This window comes from Bufo bufo, chromosome 5 (genome assembly GCF_905171765.1).
Source record: "Bufo bufo chromosome 5, aBufBuf1.1, whole genome shotgun sequence".
NCBI classification, from domain to species: domain Eukaryota; kingdom Metazoa; phylum Chordata; class Amphibia; order Anura; family Bufonidae; genus Bufo; species Bufo bufo.
The window spans coordinates 27,048,227-27,067,789 of record NC_053393.1 but is presented as its reverse complement, the minus strand read 5'-3'; the positions used below and the strand labels follow the sequence as shown (position 1 = coordinate 27,067,789).

The 19,563-nt window shown below is 40.4% G+C and overlaps 1 protein-coding gene across 2 annotated transcripts in view; it reads right to left on the bottom strand.

Annotated features, from left to right (window-relative positions):
* Positions 1-19,563, bottom strand: part of COL22A1 (collagen type XXII alpha 1 chain) — a 316,179-nt gene that overhangs the window by 245,640 nt on the left and 50,976 nt on the right. For both annotated transcript variants that reach the window (XM_040433114.1, XM_040433115.1), the window contains exon 3: positions 6,119-6,193. In XM_040433114.1, coding sequence (XP_040289048.1) covers positions 6,119-6,193 — 75 coding nt within the window. The remainder of the gene's footprint in view (positions 1-6,118; positions 6,194-19,563) is intronic.

The following is a 19,563-nucleotide window of genomic DNA, read 5'->3' as shown; positions in this document are numbered from 1 at the left end:
TCTATCTATCTATCTATCTAATATTTATCTCATATCTATCTATTGTACATAGCAGGAGATACGGTAAATGACTATTAGAATTCTCTTAATTCCCATAACCATCTTGTCTGATCCTGTTACGACGCGTCAGTGACTTATCATCCTCATCTTTGGGTCGTTTCAGGGCAGCCTTTTCTTGGAAATGAATAAAGGCTTTTGACCTCTGCGCCGATGTGAAGGTCACTTCCTGTGATGCATATGGATATTACTCATTTCCCAAAGTTATATCTTATTAGCGGTTGTAATATGCAAGGCCTGGGATCCGCCATTAATCATGTGACTTTCCGGAGCTGAGGACACCGCGATCTTATAGATATACGTTCGGTGGTTTATGCGAAACTGAATTAATGTCCGTATAATTAAAACTTATTGTCAAAGCAAATCTCCCTCCCTGCAATTTATCTATATTCTGTTTCTTAATGCACATAGAATGGAAGGAAAAATTTATGGGACCTGAACCACAAAAAAAAAAAAAATTATACGATTTTCCTAGTACCGAAGTGCTTGGAGATGATGGACCTATGAAACAGTAGTCAGCGCTAACTATTCCTACCACTAGGTGGTGCTGTAGCATACTGTACTACTCATGTCTGCAGCCAGTGTTTGTGCTCTCTGTTTACAGCACATCATGTGGTCAGACAAGGTATTACAAGCAAAACAGCAATTCTAGACAGAAGGTGTCTCTTTTTGTATATTTTGGAAGTCACCAATTATTTTTGGCTTCCTAAACTTTTATCTAGAGATTTAATCTACAGATGTAGACAAAGACATAGCACCTAGGCCCCGGTCCTTGAAGAAGCCCAATGTAAACAGCACGAGGGGAGGGGAGGTTTTAACTCCATTACTTGCTTGTGAGGTCGACATATCGCTGTTATTTTAGTATTGTATGTGTTATGTGTGCACAAAGTGGCATTATAATTTAAGCACTATATAACAGCAGTATGTGGGCACTGTAAGATAGTTTAAGGTCATCACTATATGGCATTACTAGGTAAGTACGATATGTCGGTTTTATGTGAGTAATGTGAGGTCTACACTATATGACAGTGTTATGTGGGCACTGTATGGAAGTGTTATATTTATGCCTTCACTATATGACATTAATTAAGCACTAAATAGCTGGATTCTATTGGTACTGTATACTGTACTGTTATATCTTCACTATATGGCACTGTGTAAGTCCTATAAGGCAGTATTACAGTATGTGTACAGTATGTCTTCGCCATATGGTATTATTATGTCAGTGTTGAATGCCGGTATTATGCAGGTACTGTCAGGTCTTCACTGTATGACATTATTATGTAAGCATTATATGGCAATATTATGTGAGCATTGTATGGAACTGTTATGTTTATGTCTTCACTATATGGCATTTTCTAAGTAAGAACTATATGTTAGTATTATGGGGTGCTGTAAGGTACAGTATTCAATATATGACATTATTATGTAGGGATTACATAGCAGTATTATATGGTTACTATATGGAAGCATGTTTATGCCTTCACTATATGGCATTATTATGTTAACATTGTTATGTCTTCATTATATGGCATCGTGATGTAAGCCCAGTATGGCAGTATTATGTAGGCACTGTTGGTAAGATTACAGTATTTCTTTGCTATATAGCATTGTTATAGAAGTATTATATGGTAGCATTATACGGTTACTGTATGGAAGTACTGTATTATGTTTATGTCTTCACTATATGGCATTATTACGCAAGTACTAAATATCTGCAATATGTTAGTACTATATGGTACTGTTACATCGTCACTATATAGCATTTTGATGCCAGCCCTCTATGGCAGTATTATGTAGGCACTGCTGATACAATTACAGTCTTTGCTATACAGCATTGTCATATAAGCAAGCATTATATGGCAGTATTTTATGGGAACTGATATTCTGAAGTTCTGTATGGTAGTATCCCTAAGGCTACTTTCACACTTGCGTTCGGAGCGGATACGTCTGATGTTTCATCAGACGGATCCGCTCCGATAATGCAGACGTTCGCATCCGTTCAGAACGGATGTGTCTGCATTAAAACTTAGAAAATTTTCTAAGTGTGAAAGTTGTCTGAGCGGATCCGTTCAGACTTTACATTGTAAGTCAATGGGGAACGGATCCGCTTGAAGATTGAGCCATATAGTGTCATCTTCAAGCGGATCCGTCCCCATTGACTTACATTGTAAGTGTGGACGGATCCGCTCGCCTCTGCACGGCCAGGCGGACACCCGAACGCTGCAAGCAGCGTTCAGGTGTCCGCTCACTGAGCGGAGGCTGAGCGCTGGCAGGCGGATGCATTCTCAGTGGATCCGCCTCCACTGAGAATGCATTGGGGCTGGACGGCTGCGTTCGGGGCCGCTCGTGAGCCCCTTCAAACGGAGCGCACGAGCGGACACCTGAACGCAGGTGTGAAAGTAGCCTAAGGCAGTATGTTATACGAAAACAAAAACAAAAAATCCTTAGTTGCAATTAATACAAATGTAATATCATTTAAAATATTTTATTATTAAAAATGCCAATGTACATGTGACAATTTAATTAATTACACAAAAATCCAATAGTTAAAAAAGATGTACTCAATAAGCATTAATTACAGTATCAGCATATAATTCTGTGCAAAATACTAAGAGTGATGACTATCCTATAGCTGTTACAGCAAAACAAACAAAAATTTTTTTTCCAATATAAATACAGTATATGTGCCTTAGTAGTTAAAAAAAGTGCAAAAATCCACAGAAAAAAATAAATAAAAATAAATATATTTATTAACAAAATTAAGCAAGCAGCAAGTGAGTATAATATGCTGTAGCTTGTGCTCACTTGTTGCTTATTTAATTTTGTTAGTTAATATATATATATATTCTGTGGATGTTTGCAATTGCACTTTACTGGTTCCCTTTTTGCACTTTATAGAAAAAAATTATTTTTATTAGAATTTTCAAAGAAATTTCAATATAATATAGTGTGACACATACAGTATATTTATATTAAGAGCATTTTTTTTTAGTTTATTTGCACTGTAGCAGCTATAGGATAGTCATAGCTCTTGGTATTTTGCACAGATTTATATGTTGACACTATAATTTTGATGCTTATTAAGACCCTTATTCAGTACATATTTTTTTAAATAATTTTTAATTATAGGATTCTTGTGTAATTAATTAAATTGTCATATTTACATTGACTTTTTAATAATAAAATATTTTAAACGATATTACTTTTGTATTAATTGCAACTAAGGATTTTTTTTTGTTTTTGTTTCAATTGTATGTTCTTAGATTTTTAAGGGCAATGTCTAATATTTTGGTGTCTACTATTAGTGAGTCCATTTTATGATCGTATTACTCTCCAAATGATCAGCCCCCCGTGTTTCCCCAACCATGCCCTGAGTACTATGGTGTAGATATAGCAGAAAATGCCATGGACATCTCATCCAGTAGGACCTCTCCTATCTATAGACATGGCTGACGTGTTTAGCGCTCTGCTTTCCTCTCTTGATGTCACTCCAGTAAACCTGCTCTGAACACTAAATCTGTAGTAGAAGCGGACGTATAATACCAGGTTTACGTCCACTGTCTATAAAAAGCAATATTCTCTGGTCCAGATGGTTTATCTACTATTTATAGTCCCGGAATTAGAGAAAATCATATTTCTGTCACTGCTATTAGATGATTCTGGAAATAAACCACAGTATGTTATGTGAGATCTCCTGCTGGGAGACCTTCAGATGAATCCGTAAGAAGTCACGATTAGGGGCCCCGGGGTCCAATTATATTCTCCGCTTTCTAATATTGGCTGTAATGAACGTCTCAGATCTGAGTGACTCACGTCAGTTGTGTATCTGCTGACAGATTATCTATGTCTTCCACAATAAGAGGTAATGTATATTACGTTGCTGAACCTTCGTTACAACACTCGCTATAATTATGATTAGTAATTTGAAGAGTTATAATAAGACATTGGAATATTTAAAGGGAACCTGAGACCCTGAAAAAATAAATGAATCTGCAGGCAGCATATTATAGAGCAGGAGGAGCCGATACTGATATATAGTTTTATGGGAAAAGATTCAGTAAAACTTGTAATGTATAAATTCCTGCTCATTTTGGGCATGAAGTCCAGGAGAAGTTCCTATCAGTGACTAACAGCCTCCCCTTTATGAGGAGGAGGTCCTATCAATGACAGACAGCCTTCCCTCTATGAGGAGGAGGTCCTATCAGTGACTGACAGCCTTCCCTCTATGAGGAGGAGGTCCTATCAGTGACTGACAGCCTTCCCTCTATGAGGAGGAGGTCCTATCAGTGACTGACAGCCTTCCCTCTATGAGGAGGAGGTCCCATCAGTGACTGACAGCCTTCCCTCTATGAGGAGGAGGTCCTATCAGTTACTGACAGCCTTCCCTCTATGAGGAGGAGGTCTTATCAGTGACTGACAGCCTTCCCTCTATGAGGAGGAGGTCCTATCAGTGACTGACAGCCTTCCCCTCTATGAGGAGGAAGTCCTATCAGTGACTGTCAGCCTTCCCTCTATGAGGAGGAGGTCCTATCAGTGATTGACAGCCTTCCCTCTATGAGGAGGAGGTCCTATCAGTGACTGACAGCCTTCCCTCTATGAGGAGGAGGTCCTATCAGTGACTGACAGCCTTCCCCTCTATGAGGAGGAGGTCCTATCAGTGACTGACAGCCTTCCCTCTATGAGGAGGAGGTCTTATCAGTGACTGACATCCTTCCCTCTATGAGGAGGAGGTCCTATCAGTGTTTGACAGCCTTCCCTCTATGAGGAGGAGGTCCTATCAGTGACTGACAGCCTTCCCTCTATGAGAAGACAGTCCTATCAGTAATTGACAGCCTCCCCTTTATGAGGAGTGGGTCCTATCAGTGATTGACAGCCTTCCCTCTATGAGGAGGAGGTCATATCAGTAATTGACAGCCTCCCCTCTATGAGGAGGGGGTCCTATCAGTGTTTGACAGCCTTCCCTCTATGAGGAGGGGGTCCTATCAGTGATTGACAGCCTTCCGTCTATGAGAAGACAGTCCTATCAGTAATTGACAGCCTCCCCTCTATGAGGAGCGGGTCCTATCAGTGATTGACAGCCTTCCCTCTATGAGGACAGTCCCATCATTAATTGACAGCCTTCCCTCTATGAGGAGGAGGTCCCATCAGTAATTGACAGCCTTCCCTCTATTAGGAGACGGTCCTATCAGTGACTGACAACCTTCCATCTATGAGGAGGAGGTATTATCAATGATTGACAGCTCTCTCTGTATACATAGTCATAGAGGGGAGGCTGTCAATCACTGATAGGACTGTCTTCTCATAGAGGGAAGGCTGTCAGTTACTGATAGGACCGTCTCCTCATAGAGGGAAGGCTGTCAGTCACTGATGGGACCTCCTCCTCATAAACGGAAGGCTGTCAATCACTGATGGGATCTCCTCCTCATAGAGAGAAGGCTGTCAATTTCTGATAGGACCTCCTCCTCATAGAGGGAAGGCTGTCAATTACTGATGGGACTGTCTTCTCATAGAGGGAAGGCTGTCAGTCAGTCACTGATAGGACCATCTCGTCATAGAGGGAAGGCTGTCAGTCACTGATAGGACCTCCTCCTCATAGAAGCAAGGCTGTCAGTCACTGATGGGACCGTCTCCTCATAGAGGTAAGGCTGTCAATTACTGATAGGACTGTCTCCTCATAGAGGGAAGGCTGTCAGTTACTGATAGGATTGTCTCCTCATAGAGGGAAGGCTGTCAATCACTAAAAGGACCGTATCCTCATAGAGGAAAGTCTGTCAATTACTGATAGGACCTCCTCCTCATAGAAGGAAGGCTTTCAATTACTGATGGGACCGTATCCTCAGAGAGAAAGCTAGTAAATTTTTCATAGTAATATCATATAATTATAGTATGAAATATGAATCTTATAACATTTTATGAATAAGAATTGCAAAACTAATGAAAATGATGATCATCGTAGACAAAAAATTGTAATAATAGAAATATTAATAAATATTATTGTTTTCTACTTTTATCTAATTATTATCATTATTACAGTTCCCACAGAGCACACAATTCATACCTGGAATTTCATCTTTTTCTCCATTCTTGTGTCTAAAACGATCGCCCTCGACTTTCACATTTGGACAAAGGACGTCTGGAAAAAAGGAGATGAAGTGGCAGTTATAGCATTTATACACCGCATTACACCAGTACACACTCTTCACTCTCAGCCCTACATTTCCCGTATCTGGAATTCCTCACTCTATATAATCTACGGTACGTCCTGAAAAGAACTTCAGCACTCACTTGCACAGTCCTAGGTGCTGAGTGAGTGACGTCTGGGTGTGGGGACCACACACCACAGTGGGCACATACCACTTCCAGTTCCAATATAGCAAATCCAGACACTGGGGAAAGATTTATCACATTTGATGTTCAGCCGATTCCACAGAACTCGTCAGTTTTGGTTGATTAAGACATGTTTTCCCCTTCTAAATCTAAACAATAATGATTCCATTGATTGACATCAAGCTTATGAAAGCGGTGACATGATACCATCATTTCATGACTCACATACTTAAAGGAGGTTGCTCCCTAAAGATGGAGAATCCCTTTAATTCTCCTGCTCCTCACCACTTCCTCCTCCTACTAGTGTCTGAAGTCTGGGTATTTTTGGAGTTTTTCGATGAAACCTCTTTCCACTTGAGGATCATCCGTACAGTACGACAACCTGACGTACCAAGAAGGAAACTTTCCGCAAAGGCTTAATTAGCGAGCGCTTCAAATAACCGCTCCTGACGCCCTTAATGACTCCCTTTGCTGTACGTTGTGAGAGACTTGAGAAAATTACTCTGATTGAAAGTTTAGCATCGGTTCAGATAATGAACCAAAGACTTCTGTTTCAGGGACTAAATAGCACGCTGGCAGGCAGCCGGAGCTGTCAGCTGGAACATGAGCTATTTCCAGGAGTCATATTAAAGGAGTGGCAGCCGCACAGCTGTCCCCGTCTGCACAGCCGCTATTTACTAGGGCAGGAAGACTCTCCGCTGCCAGAACACAGATTGCTCTCGTGTTGCTTGCACGTTCTTACAACTGTTTTACAATTTATTTTACTTTACTTTTGTCAACTTTTTCATCTTTTTTTATTCCTCTGAATTCAGTTCATTTCATGCACAGCACAGCTGGCGCACACATGTGTTGCGAATGGGAGACGGGATAATTTTCCAAACACAAAATGATCTGGCACATTGACATCAAACATGTCCAAACCTTCTCTCCCCTAATATCTGCCATCGGGGGAGCTGGAAGGCCCCACAACATAAGATGGTTGGCCAATATTTATATAAAGAGAGTCTGTCAGCAGTTTTGACTATGCAAAACTGCTGACAGCTTCAGGCGTGGGCTGGGGAGAGCACGACAAAAATATCTTTTGTGAACCTTTTATCATCAGGAGTAGTGTGAATATGAACTTTTATTCTGCCAGGTTCTGCTCCTGCAAGTGTTCAGGAGGCCGGAGCTTCACTGTGAGGTGCTCCCTGCATTGAACTGCTTCACAGCCCCACCCATCTTTTCTGAGTGACATCTGTAGCATCCAACCAGGAGACCTTGCAGGAGCAGCACCTGTCACGGATGTTCCCGTGGCAGGTGGCAGGAGATCGGTGAGACTTGCAAAGCGTGGTTTGGTCTGGCATGTTTTCCGTTTGGATCAAATGACGTCTGTGTTGTTTCTGGTGCTTGCCGCACCTTCTTTCCCCAGGTTTTTACTATTAGGGTCAATTAACCTTCTCTATTTATAGTTGCTTCTCCCACAATGCTGTGCGGTTTATAGCTTCTGTTTGGACCTTTCGATAGATTGTTGTTGGATCTCAGCTGATTTCCTTGTGCTTCCATTGCTCCTTTGAAGTTAAGTCTTTCCTTTCCCTTTTGTATTTTGTTTGGGTTCTGTGTGTTGCATTTCCCTATTGTTTGTATTAGGCCTGAAGGAGACAACTGCTTGTCCTTCCTTTTGGAGGAACAGGTAGTCTTGTCCCTGCCATTAGTTCCAGGGTCCGATAGGGCTTAATAGGACTCTAGGTATTCCTGCGTATGAACTCAGTCAGAATTTTGGTAAGGGTTTTCACTAGGAGGTGTGCATCTTCCTTCCCTAGTTCTCAGGCCTGATTCCCTGTTGCCCCCTTCCCTCCTATGCTCGTTGTGGTGTTTCCCTCCCACACCGAAGCGTGACAGCACCTGGCAGAATAAAACTTCATATTTACAATACTCCTGATGATAAAATCTCCTTCTAAGGCATGGTTGAACTGCTCTTCCTAGCCCCTACCTAGTGCTGTCAGTAGTTCAGCATGGTAAAAACTTTTAACAGACTCCTTTATTATAAATGTCACATTATAGGTGGGGGCCCTGCTAAAGATTTGCATAGGGGCCCAGGAACTTTGCGGGATATTTAACATATACAGTGACCCCTCTACTTATTGAAAAATTACATTATATTGTAGAACTTTCTAGTATACTTTGTGATTGGTCCCTTATCATTTCAAAGTCACTACTTGCTGTCAGTGAATAGAAGTATTCTTGTTTATGTCCAGAAACTTAAAACCCATACAAACTTAAAGGAGCATTTCCATCTAGATACTTACAGCATATCTAGAGAATATGCCTTAAATATCCAATAGCTGCTAGTCTCATCTTTGGAACCCGCACCTTTCTGGAGAACATTTGCTGTGTCCACAAGATGAGTCCCCATTCTAGAGATGAGTCCAAGTGGACCAGCACCTATAGGACATTTGAGGCATACATTTCTAGATATGCCTAGATGTCTAGATATGAATACTTCTTTTATATATCTTACAGCTGAGGGTTTGCTACAGTTGTATCCAGTCTAGACAGTCCTAGCAGCAGGTGTCACCACCACTGAACAACAAGCCAGGGATCAAACCGATTCCAAAATCTGGCCCCTCCGTACCCCAGACGTTGCAGTGGCCCAGACTCTCAAATTACCATCATACATATTAGTTCAAAGGCAAGAGACTCCCTTAAAGGGGTTGTCCAGATTTAGCCAAAAATGATGTTTATTTTATTTATTTTTTTCCAAAAGCAGTGCCACTTTTGTCCCTGGGTTATGTCTGGTATTGCATCTCAGTCTGATTCACGTGAATGCTGTAATACCATGTGCAGCCTGTGAGTGGTGCTGTTTCTGAAACAAAACAAAAAGAACATAGGGGACTTTTATCAAGCCAGACATAAGGTCTTTGGTGTAAAAATGCTGTATGACAGGCCTATTGCGAGTTTTTTTACGTCATTTAGGAGACACTCCATTTTTCAAGGTGGTCTATGTTTAAGGCAGAAAAGTGAGATTAGACCTGGATTATGGCACATTTACTATCAGTAAGGCATCTTTCATACGAGCGTCGCAGATAATGCGTTGCGGCTACATTGCGGAAAACCCGCGCGAGTGAGTCAGTTTTGTCTGTGATTGCGTTGCGTTGTTTAGTTTTTTTTCCACTCGAGTGCAAAGCGTTTTAATGCGTTTTGCACGCGTGTGATAAAAAACTGAATGTGGTACCCAGACCCGGACTTCTTCACTGAGGTTCGGGTTTGGGTTCGGTGTTCTGTAGATTTTATTAATTTCCCTTATAACATGGTTATAACTGAAATAATAGCATTCTTTAATACAGAATGTTAAGTAAAATGTCCCTTGAGGGTTAAAAAAAAATCTAAAAAAATAACTCACCTCATCCACTTGATCGCGCAGCCATTATCGTCTTCTTTCTACTCGCAGGACCTGCAAAAGGACCTGCACTGACATCATCGCAGGTCCTTTCGCAGGTCCTGCAAGTAGAAAGAAGACGATAACGGCTGCGCGATCAAGTGGATGAGGTGAGTTTTTTATTTAGATTTTTTTTAACCCTCAAAGGACATTTTACTTAACATTCTTTATTAAGAATGCTATTATTTTCCATTATAAACATGTTATAATAGAAAATAATAAAGGGAATGGGGTCCCGGGTCGCTCATCCCTCGTCTCCTTAGCAACCATCAGTGAATATCGCATTTCATCCGCACTTGCTTGCGGATGCTTGCGATTTTCACGCAGCTTCATTTACTTCTATGGGGCCTGCGTTGCGTGAAAAACACAGAATATAGAACATGCTGCGATTTTCAAGTGACGCGTAAAAAACATTTCTTATGTGCACTGCCCCATTGAAATGAATGGGTCCAGATTCAGCGCAGGTGCAACGCGTTCACGTCACGCATTGCACCCGCGCGGAATTCTCGCTCCTGTGAAAGGGGCCTAACACTTGAAAAGTCGAAGAAAAGACCCAGAAAAGTCGCATCCTTCACCAAGCAGCCCCCTGGTGTACTAAGTCATACAACACAATGCTGTTGCACCAAATGCATGAAATCTGTGCACCATCTCATAAATTTAGTGCAACCACACAACGCAAAACCAGACTTGAAAGTGACACGAAAACAATATCAAATGATAAATGTCCCCCATAGCCTTTAACTTTCTTCTACTACGTGAATCAGCAAGACAAAATAAGCAAAAATATATATAAGCCAGAAGTTGGGAGATGCAGATGCTGCAATTTTTATTTTTTATTTTAAGCACTACCTCTACTGACCAGCAGGTGTCACTGCAGCAATAACAATGTATTGGGGTCATGTTCTGAAAACACAACCCAGACTAATAGTTTGGACTGATGTGAATATCCTCCTTAGATCTAACTTGGAAAATAATAAAAAAAAATGTAAAACTACTTATTGGTGATTTAAACCAGCTTTGTGATGTCATTTATGACATTATGTACAGATATGTATTTTAGCTCTGTTTTCGATCACACATGGGGGCGCTGTTGCATTGATGCCCATGGAAAATATTTCCTCTGGTAGTGGTGAACAGTGGTACTGCATGTAATACAAGTGGCTACATTGTTACAAAGTTTGTATAAAATTCCCCCTCACAGTTTCACTTTCCATTGTATCTAATAGTTATTATATTATTACTATACATTCATCTCTGTATTTTGCATTGCCATTCTTTGTGACCATCCCTTTAACTTTGTTCGATCTTCCTTCCCAATGTCATGCACTCCGCTGCCTGGTAGGACTTGTAGCCTGTTCTTACTGAACTGCTTAGTTCATGAATAGAATGATTTGACTACAGTAAAGACTGACACTCATATTGTATCAGAATAGAAGTAGTAAAGATTCTGTACCAAGGGGTATTACTACAGGGTGCAGGGGGGGCCCAAATCAGTGGACCCAAAAACTCCCTTTGCCCCAAATCAGTGGACCAGAACTATACACATCACATGAAAGGTGTGGGGCCCTATCACAGATTTTACTCTGTGGGGCCCAGAAGCTTACAGTTATACCTCTGTCTATAACTGCCTAGAGGAGGCGCCTGGCTTGTCTCCTTGGTGCCTCCTCGGTGCCTCTTCTGGAGGCTTCCTAATTCATCAGTTAGATGTAACGTAACAACAAATCCTTCCCAGGACAAAAAGTGCGGACAAAAGAAAATCCGACTCCCTTTCCTTTGTGTTCTCTTCCCACCCGAACGGTTTCCTTTGTACAAGGAGAAGCGGACGACTCATCACCAGGGCGCTGCGCCCTCACAAAAGGAACCTTTTCTGGTCCTTGTCCCTTGTATTGTCACAGATATGTCACATTGTATTACAGAATGACAGCGAGGAAGGTTTTATAACAACGCAGCCTCGGGGAAAGTGGGAAATCACTGTACTGTAGATTGTGTGCTAAATGGAATGATATAAAATATGATGTAAAGATATAATATAGTATAATATGATGTACAGTACAGACCAAAAGTTTGGACACACCTTCTCATTCAAAGAGTTTTCTTTATTTTCATGACTATGAAGGCATCAAAACTATGAATTAACACATGTGGAATTATATACATAACAAACAAGTGGGAAACAACTGAAAATATGTCATATTCTAGGTTCTTCAAAGTAGCCACCTTTTGCTTTGATTACTGCTTTGCACACTCTTGGCATTCTCTTGATGAGCTTCAAGAGGTAGTCCCCTGAAATGGTTTTCACTTCACAGGTGTGCCCTGTCAGGTTTAATAAGTGGGATTTCTTGCCTTATAAATGGAGTTGGGACCATCAGTTGTGTTGAGGAGAAGTCAGGTGGATACACAGCTGATAGTCCTACTGAATAGACTGTTAGAATTTGTATTATGGCAAGAAAAAAGCAGCTAAGTAAAGAAAAACGAGTGGCCATCATTACTTTAAGAAATGAAGGTCAGTCAGTCAGCCGAAAAATTGGGAAAACTTTGAAAGTAAGGGCTATTTGACCATGAAGGAGAGTGATGGGGTGCTGCGCCAGATGACCTGGCCTCCACAGTCACCGGACCTGAACCCAATCGAGATGGTTTGGGGTGAGCTGGACCGCAGAGTGAAGGCAAAAGGGCCAACAAGTGCTAAGCATCTCTGGGAACTCCTTCAAGACTGTTGGAAGACCATTTCAGGGGACTACCTCTTGAAGCTCATCAAGAGAATGCCAAGAGTGTGCATAGCAGTAATCAAAGCCAAAGGTGGCTACTTTGAAGAACCTAGAATATGACATATTTTCAGTTGTTTCCCACTTGTTTGTTATGTATATAATTCCACATGTGTTAATTCATAGTTTTGATGCCTTCATAGTCATGAAAATAAAGAAAACTCTTTGAATGAGAAGGTGTGTCCAAACTTTTGGTCTGTACTGTATATAGTGATATAATATGGTGCACATGGTGTGTAATGAATAGACCGCATAGTGTAGCAGTGTCATATCAAATAATAATATACAATATAGTTTAGTATAATGTAATAGTGTATTATAGAATGTAATAATGTAATAATGTACAATATAGTATCATGTATTGTAATAGTGTATAATATACTATACAATGTATAGAATGTATAGTGTAATAGTGTATAATATAGTGTTATATAAAATGATAGTATAGAATATAATGTAAGTGTATTATAAAATATAGTATAATGTAATAAATTACTATATAGAATAATGTAATACAATATAATGTATACTGTAGTAGCGTAATATATATTATAGTATACAATATAATGTAGTATTATATTTGTAATAGTATATTATAAAATATGGTAATAAATTATATAGTATAATGTAATAATATATAATATAGTATAATACAATATAATGTATACACTGTATAGTGTGGCAGTGTAATAGTTTCTAATATAGTGTAATATAAAATAATAGTATAGAATATAATGTAGCATAATATAAAGTAATGGTGAATTATAAAATATAGTATAATGTAACAGTGTATGATATAGTATAACACAATATAATGTATAGACTGTATAGTGTACCAGTGTAATATCAAATAATAGCATACAATATAAAGTAGTATAATGTAATAGTGTGTTAAAAAATATAGTATAATATAATGGTATAAAGTATAATATAGTATAATGCATAATATAGTGTAATACCATATAATGTCATGACAACATGCAATACGTTGGAGTTTTCACCCCTGACAGCCCAGCAAACAGCAGATTTTTCCCTGGAAAGCTACAGTTAATCAGGAAATTCCCCTATAGCGCCCCCTGCAGGGAAATGTAGTATTACATGTCACCATTCAGATGATGACGGGCCATGACATAGAAGCATAGCCCACCAAACCCGGATCAGCTCCCCTTTCTGGGCCTCTCAACCGTCTATGCCCTTTTGTGAGATAAAGAGCAGCAGAGGCAGTGGTCTCACCTGGCCCCTGGAGCCCCACAGAGGGTGGGGGGGGTATAAACACCCCTCTGCCAGTAGTGAATGGTAGGTTGGGGTCAAATGCAGAATTTGTATTGAGACCCAGGAGATTCAGTTAAGACCTCCTACAATATAATGTACACAGATCACTTCCCTCTGACGGCTCAGACGTCCGAGGATTTAATGTACCCTCCTCTCCATCACAGCCGTCCTAATGGCACAAGTAATGATGACACACGGCCCTACTGTCCTCCCGAAGATCATTACCTATAAAGATCTCAAGAAGGTAGAATATCAAGAAGCTTCCACTGGATATTTTCTGAGGACTGAACAGCTGGAGACACAAAGCTGACCCTCAACCTCGGCGGGGGCTATTTATACTACAGGGTCCTAAACTGAGAATTTGGCATTCATGGATATTTATAAAAGCAGCAGCTGGAGTCTGATTGTTACCTGAACATGGGTCAAAACTGCTGGTGCAGTCACTGTGTACATACATTACATTACTTATCCTGTACTGATCCTGAGTTACATCCTGTATTATACTCCAGAGCTGCACTCACTATTCTGCTGGTGCAGTCACTGTGTACATACATTACATTACTTATCCTGTACTGATCCTGAGTTACATCCTGTATTATACTCCAGAGCTGCACTCACTATTCTGCTGGTGCAGTCACTGTGTACATACATTACTTATCCTGTACTGATCCTGAGTTACATCCTGTATTATACTCCAGAGCTGCGCTCACTATTCTGCTGGTGCAGTCACTGTGTACATACATTACTTATCCTGTACTGATCCTGAGTTACATCCTCTATTATACTCCAGAGCTGCACTCACTATTCTGCTGGTGCAGTCACTGTGTACATACATTACATTACTTATCCTGTACTGATCCTGAGTTACATCCTGTATTATACTCCAGAGCTGCGCTCACTATTCTGCTGGTGGAGTCTCTGTGCACATACATTACTTATCCTGTACGGATCCTGAGTTACATCCTGTATTATACTCCAGAGCTGCACTCACTATTCTGCTGGTGCAGTCACTGTGTACATACATTACATTACTGATCCTGTACTGATCCTGAGTTACATCCTGTATTATACTCCAGAGCTGCACTCACTATTCTGCTGGTGCAGTCACTGTGTACATACATTACATTACTTATCCTGTACTGATCCTGAGTTACATCCTGTATTATACTCCAGAGCTGCACTCACTATTCTGCTGGTGCAGTCACTGTGTACATACATTACTTATCCTGTACTGATCCTGAGTTACATCCTGTATTATACTCCACAGCTGTACTCACTATTCTGCTGGTGCAGTCACTGTGTACATACATTACATTACTTATCCTGTACTGATCCTGAGTTACATCCTGTATTATACTCCAGAGCTGCACTCACTATTCTGCTGGTGCAGTCACTGTGCACATACATTACTTATCCTGTACTGATCCTGAGTTACATCCTGTATTATACTCCAGAGCTGCACTCACTATTCTGCTGGTGCAGTCATTGTCTACATACATTACATTACTCATCCTGTACTGATCCTGAGTTACATCCTGTATTATACCCCAGAGCTGCACTCACTATTCTGCTGGTGGAGTCACTGGGTACATACATTACTTATCCTGTACTGATCCTGAGCTACATCCTGTATTATACTCCAGAGCTGCCCTCACTATTCTGCTGGTGCAGTCACTGTGTACATACATTATATTACTTATCCTGTACGGATCCTGAGTTACATCCTGTATTATACCCTAGAGCTGCACTCACTATTCTGCTGGTGCAGTCACTATGTACATACATTACTTATCCTGTACTGATCCTGAGTTACATCCTGCATTATACTCCAGAGCTGCACTCACTATTCTGCTGGTGCAGTCACTATGTACATACATTACATTACTTATCCTGTACTGATCCTGAGTTACATCCTGTATTATACTCCAGAGCTGCACTCACTATTCTGCTGGTGCAGTCACTGTGTACATACATTACTTATCCTGTACTGATCCTGAGTTTATTTGTTAATTAATTTATTTTTTGCCCTTATATAGCGCAGACATATGGGACATAGCAAAATTTGTGACTTTTCTGTGCCAAAAATGTGGCATAGACCTTTAATAAATTCTCCCCTGGCACTTATTTCTTCAGATGTTCCTCCAGCTTCTAGATCATCCCTTTACAGGAGTGAGATTGAGACAGGTTTCGCAACTTTAAAAAAAAGTCTCAGTTGATAAATCAGGAGTAGAACCAATTAACATAGCTGACGACACTCATTTTCTCACCCAATTTTCAAAATTGCCGTGGTACAAAAATGCCAACTATTGCAACATTTTTGCACACATGGGCCCAAAATATTGCTGATTCTTAATTTTTTAGACTTTTTAAAAGCATTCTGGAGAGCAGACACATCTCCCCCGCTATAAGCTCTTAAGGGGTATTGATTTTTCTTACAGAGACCTCACAGGCAATGCTCCTTGGGAAAAAAGTATGCAAATTAGATGTCCAGGAGAAAGAAAACTGGGTCTACAGACACCTTTGGGGCAATTTTGATTTAACATTGCATTTTACTTATTTAGGCTACACATTTTTTCAATTGGTCTTTATTAAAAATTTCCAGCAGTTTTTCCTCTACAGCTTTCACTTTCACTACATTTACAGATATTTGCTCTCTGCCTCACACTGAATCTGTCAGGGAGCTGCTCTGATGGCTCAATATGTGGCCCTTACAGAGTTGCCAACCAGAATTTTTCTTTTTTCTAGACAAATTATCCCAAAATCAGGGACAGCCCAAATTTTTTTACAGACAAATTAGAAAACCATAATGAATGATAACGATTATAAGTAATACATGTCTATAGCACAGTATTCTGACATGACCTCATCATCTTAGCAGTTTGATAAGAATTTAGCTATATTAGTGTTTATGAGCTGTTAGGAGTTTAGAGATAAGGGCTACACATTGAGCCGTCAGAGCAGCTCCCTGACTGGTTTAGTGTGAGGTAGAAATAAATGGTCTGCAGATACACTAAAAGCAAAGGCTTTAGAACAAAAACTGTAGCCAGTGGTTAAAAAATAATTTTTAGCCCAAAATAAGTAAAATGAAATGACAAAAAATTCCTACCATAGGTGGCCATAACCTTTAGGCGCAACCTAGAGGTTGCCACCCATTAAGTCATTGTCCTGCTCACTTGAACTTGACTAGGGACACCAGCCAAACCACAGACTTGATCCTAGTTCTTGGCCCTAGACAGTACTGGACAGAGCAGGGTACTGTTTGGCTGGGTGAGATGTCTTTGATGTAGCACTCGGGTGGTACTGGTTCTCCTCACAGAGATCAAGTTGACATAGTGGGTCTTACAGACAATGCCTTCTGTAGACATTTCTCCACCAGCTCGTCTGACTGGGAGCATTTATTGACATAAATTTTTTTTAAAAGCTATTAAAGAGAATCTAAAAATTTGCGCAATTTTATTGCCCCAATAAATGAATGTGAGTCGTTATGTATTGTATGTACAGTTTTTATATACAGTATATTCGTCCTCTATGACAGATGGTTCTTGATTAGGATTACAAGATTACTCCGGCTAGGCTTCATTTACGTTGCGTCTCATTTTAAAGATCATCTGTGAAACCGGTGGAGTCGGTGACATAACACGTCTGCATTTTTTGTGACCAGGTCTGATCACTGCAGCAATTTTTTGTAGATTTGGTTTTGTATTTTGTAGCAATGTATGAAGTTGAGAGAAAGCAGCTACGAAATACCACGTCACGGCCACGGAAAGATAAGAGCGAGCCTTCGACAGGAATGTGTGTTTATGCAGCTATCATCAGATAATTTTACTTAACTTTATTTTTTTTTTTTCAAGATAAAATCATGAAAGAGGAATCTTTGAATGATTGAAAAAGAGAAAAGGAAAGCCACAGACTTGGGACACAGATTGATCAAAAGTTTTATGCTTCAAATGTGGAGTAAACAAATCACAAAATATGATGCATGCCATATTTACGCTATCATTTGCGGCCTTTTACACTTCTTGCTTCCTAATACATTTGGTGCAGGGGTGGATTTGGTATTTTTGGGGCCTCAGGCAAAATTATCCCATCCAATGAGGCTAGGTGAGGCAATCGCCTCGGGCAGCATCAGGTAGGGGCAAGAGGGGACAGCTAGGTGCACCCCTGGCCCCATCACATCACCAAGCCCTACTCTCAACTTAGCGGTGCACCTTGGCAATTTTGCTGCTACTCTACAGCTGAGAAGGACACCCCTAACTTTGCAATTCTGCACCGGTGATACACTAATTAGCAAAGGGGTAACAATGTTTTGAACTTTTGACTTTCAGGCTCCATAGCTCACCATCCACTACAGCTTTGAACATTAGACTACTATCCTTTTATAGACAATCATCTTGGCTATCTCATACATAAATTGGACTTACAGCTACTGTATTTAGCATATGATTAGTTATGCAGATTATTGTCATGTAAAAAGGTGAAGAAGCCTCGACTTCAATAAGTCTTGGCTCTAGTTTGCCAAAAAGTACGAACAGTGGACAGCAGAAGATTGGAAACGGGTGATTTGTAACGATGAGACAAAAGTCAATAGACTGGGCTCTGGATCGAGAAATTGAAGGAACTGTCATGTTCGGTGGAGGAAGCCTGACTATATGGGGTTGTTTCAAAGCCAAAGGCATTGGATACTTGACCAGGATCGATGGTGGTCACAATACTGAGCTATATGTGAGTATCCTAGTATCTTACAAGACGAGTTACTTCGTACATTTGAGTACTATGGATATGAAAAGGACAACATAGTGTAACAGCAGGACAACGACCTGATGCATACGTCGAGTTTGGAGAAGAAATGGTTTAATGACAATGAAGTAGAGGTGCTGGATTGGCCCCCACAGTCCCCAGACCTCAACCCAATCAAACACTTGTGGGTAGAGATGAAGAAAAAGCTGTATTCCTACCCAAGTGAGTCGACCAGTATGCACCAATGTTGGGAACGTGAAGAAAAGACCTCGGAACATATTTCGGTCGAGATATGTTGGAATCTGATTGAGAAAATGCCCAGAAAGATTCAGGCAGTGTTGAAAGCCAAAAGGTGGATTTACAAAATGCTAACAAAATATTAAAAATTAAAGAATTTTAGGAGCAAAACCGTAACAATGCAGTTACATGACAATTTGCATAACTAATCATATGCTAAATAGTGGCAATTCTAATTGATGCATGAGATAGCCAAGATGAATGTCTATAAAATAATGGTAGTCTAACGTTCGAAGGTGTAGTGGATCGTGAGATATGGAGCCTGAAAGTCAAAAGTTCAAAACATTGTTACCCTTTTGCTCGTTAGTGTATGTCAGCCATTTTAGTTTGTTTTATTTTCCACTTGTGGCCAGCAGAGATGCCCCCTGGTCTCTGGTGCCACAAGCATTTCCTTCCTTTGCGTCTTGGTAAAGTCCGCCACTGCTTACTACAGCAGACTTTTTGCTAGTCCACACCACTGTCCCTGCCTACTTGGATGATTCATCCTATACAACGGGTCCCAACTAGGTGACGGTCCCTTTTAACAACTAAGTGCACGTGGCCCAATCAGAGGGGGAAGGGAATGTCAGAAAAGGTCAAAACCAGATGAGCACTACAGAGTCCAAATCAGAATCCAAAAGTGGGACCAAAACCAGGCCAGAATCCAAACCAGAGATAAACATTAGAATCAGAACAAAAGAAAAGCACATAATC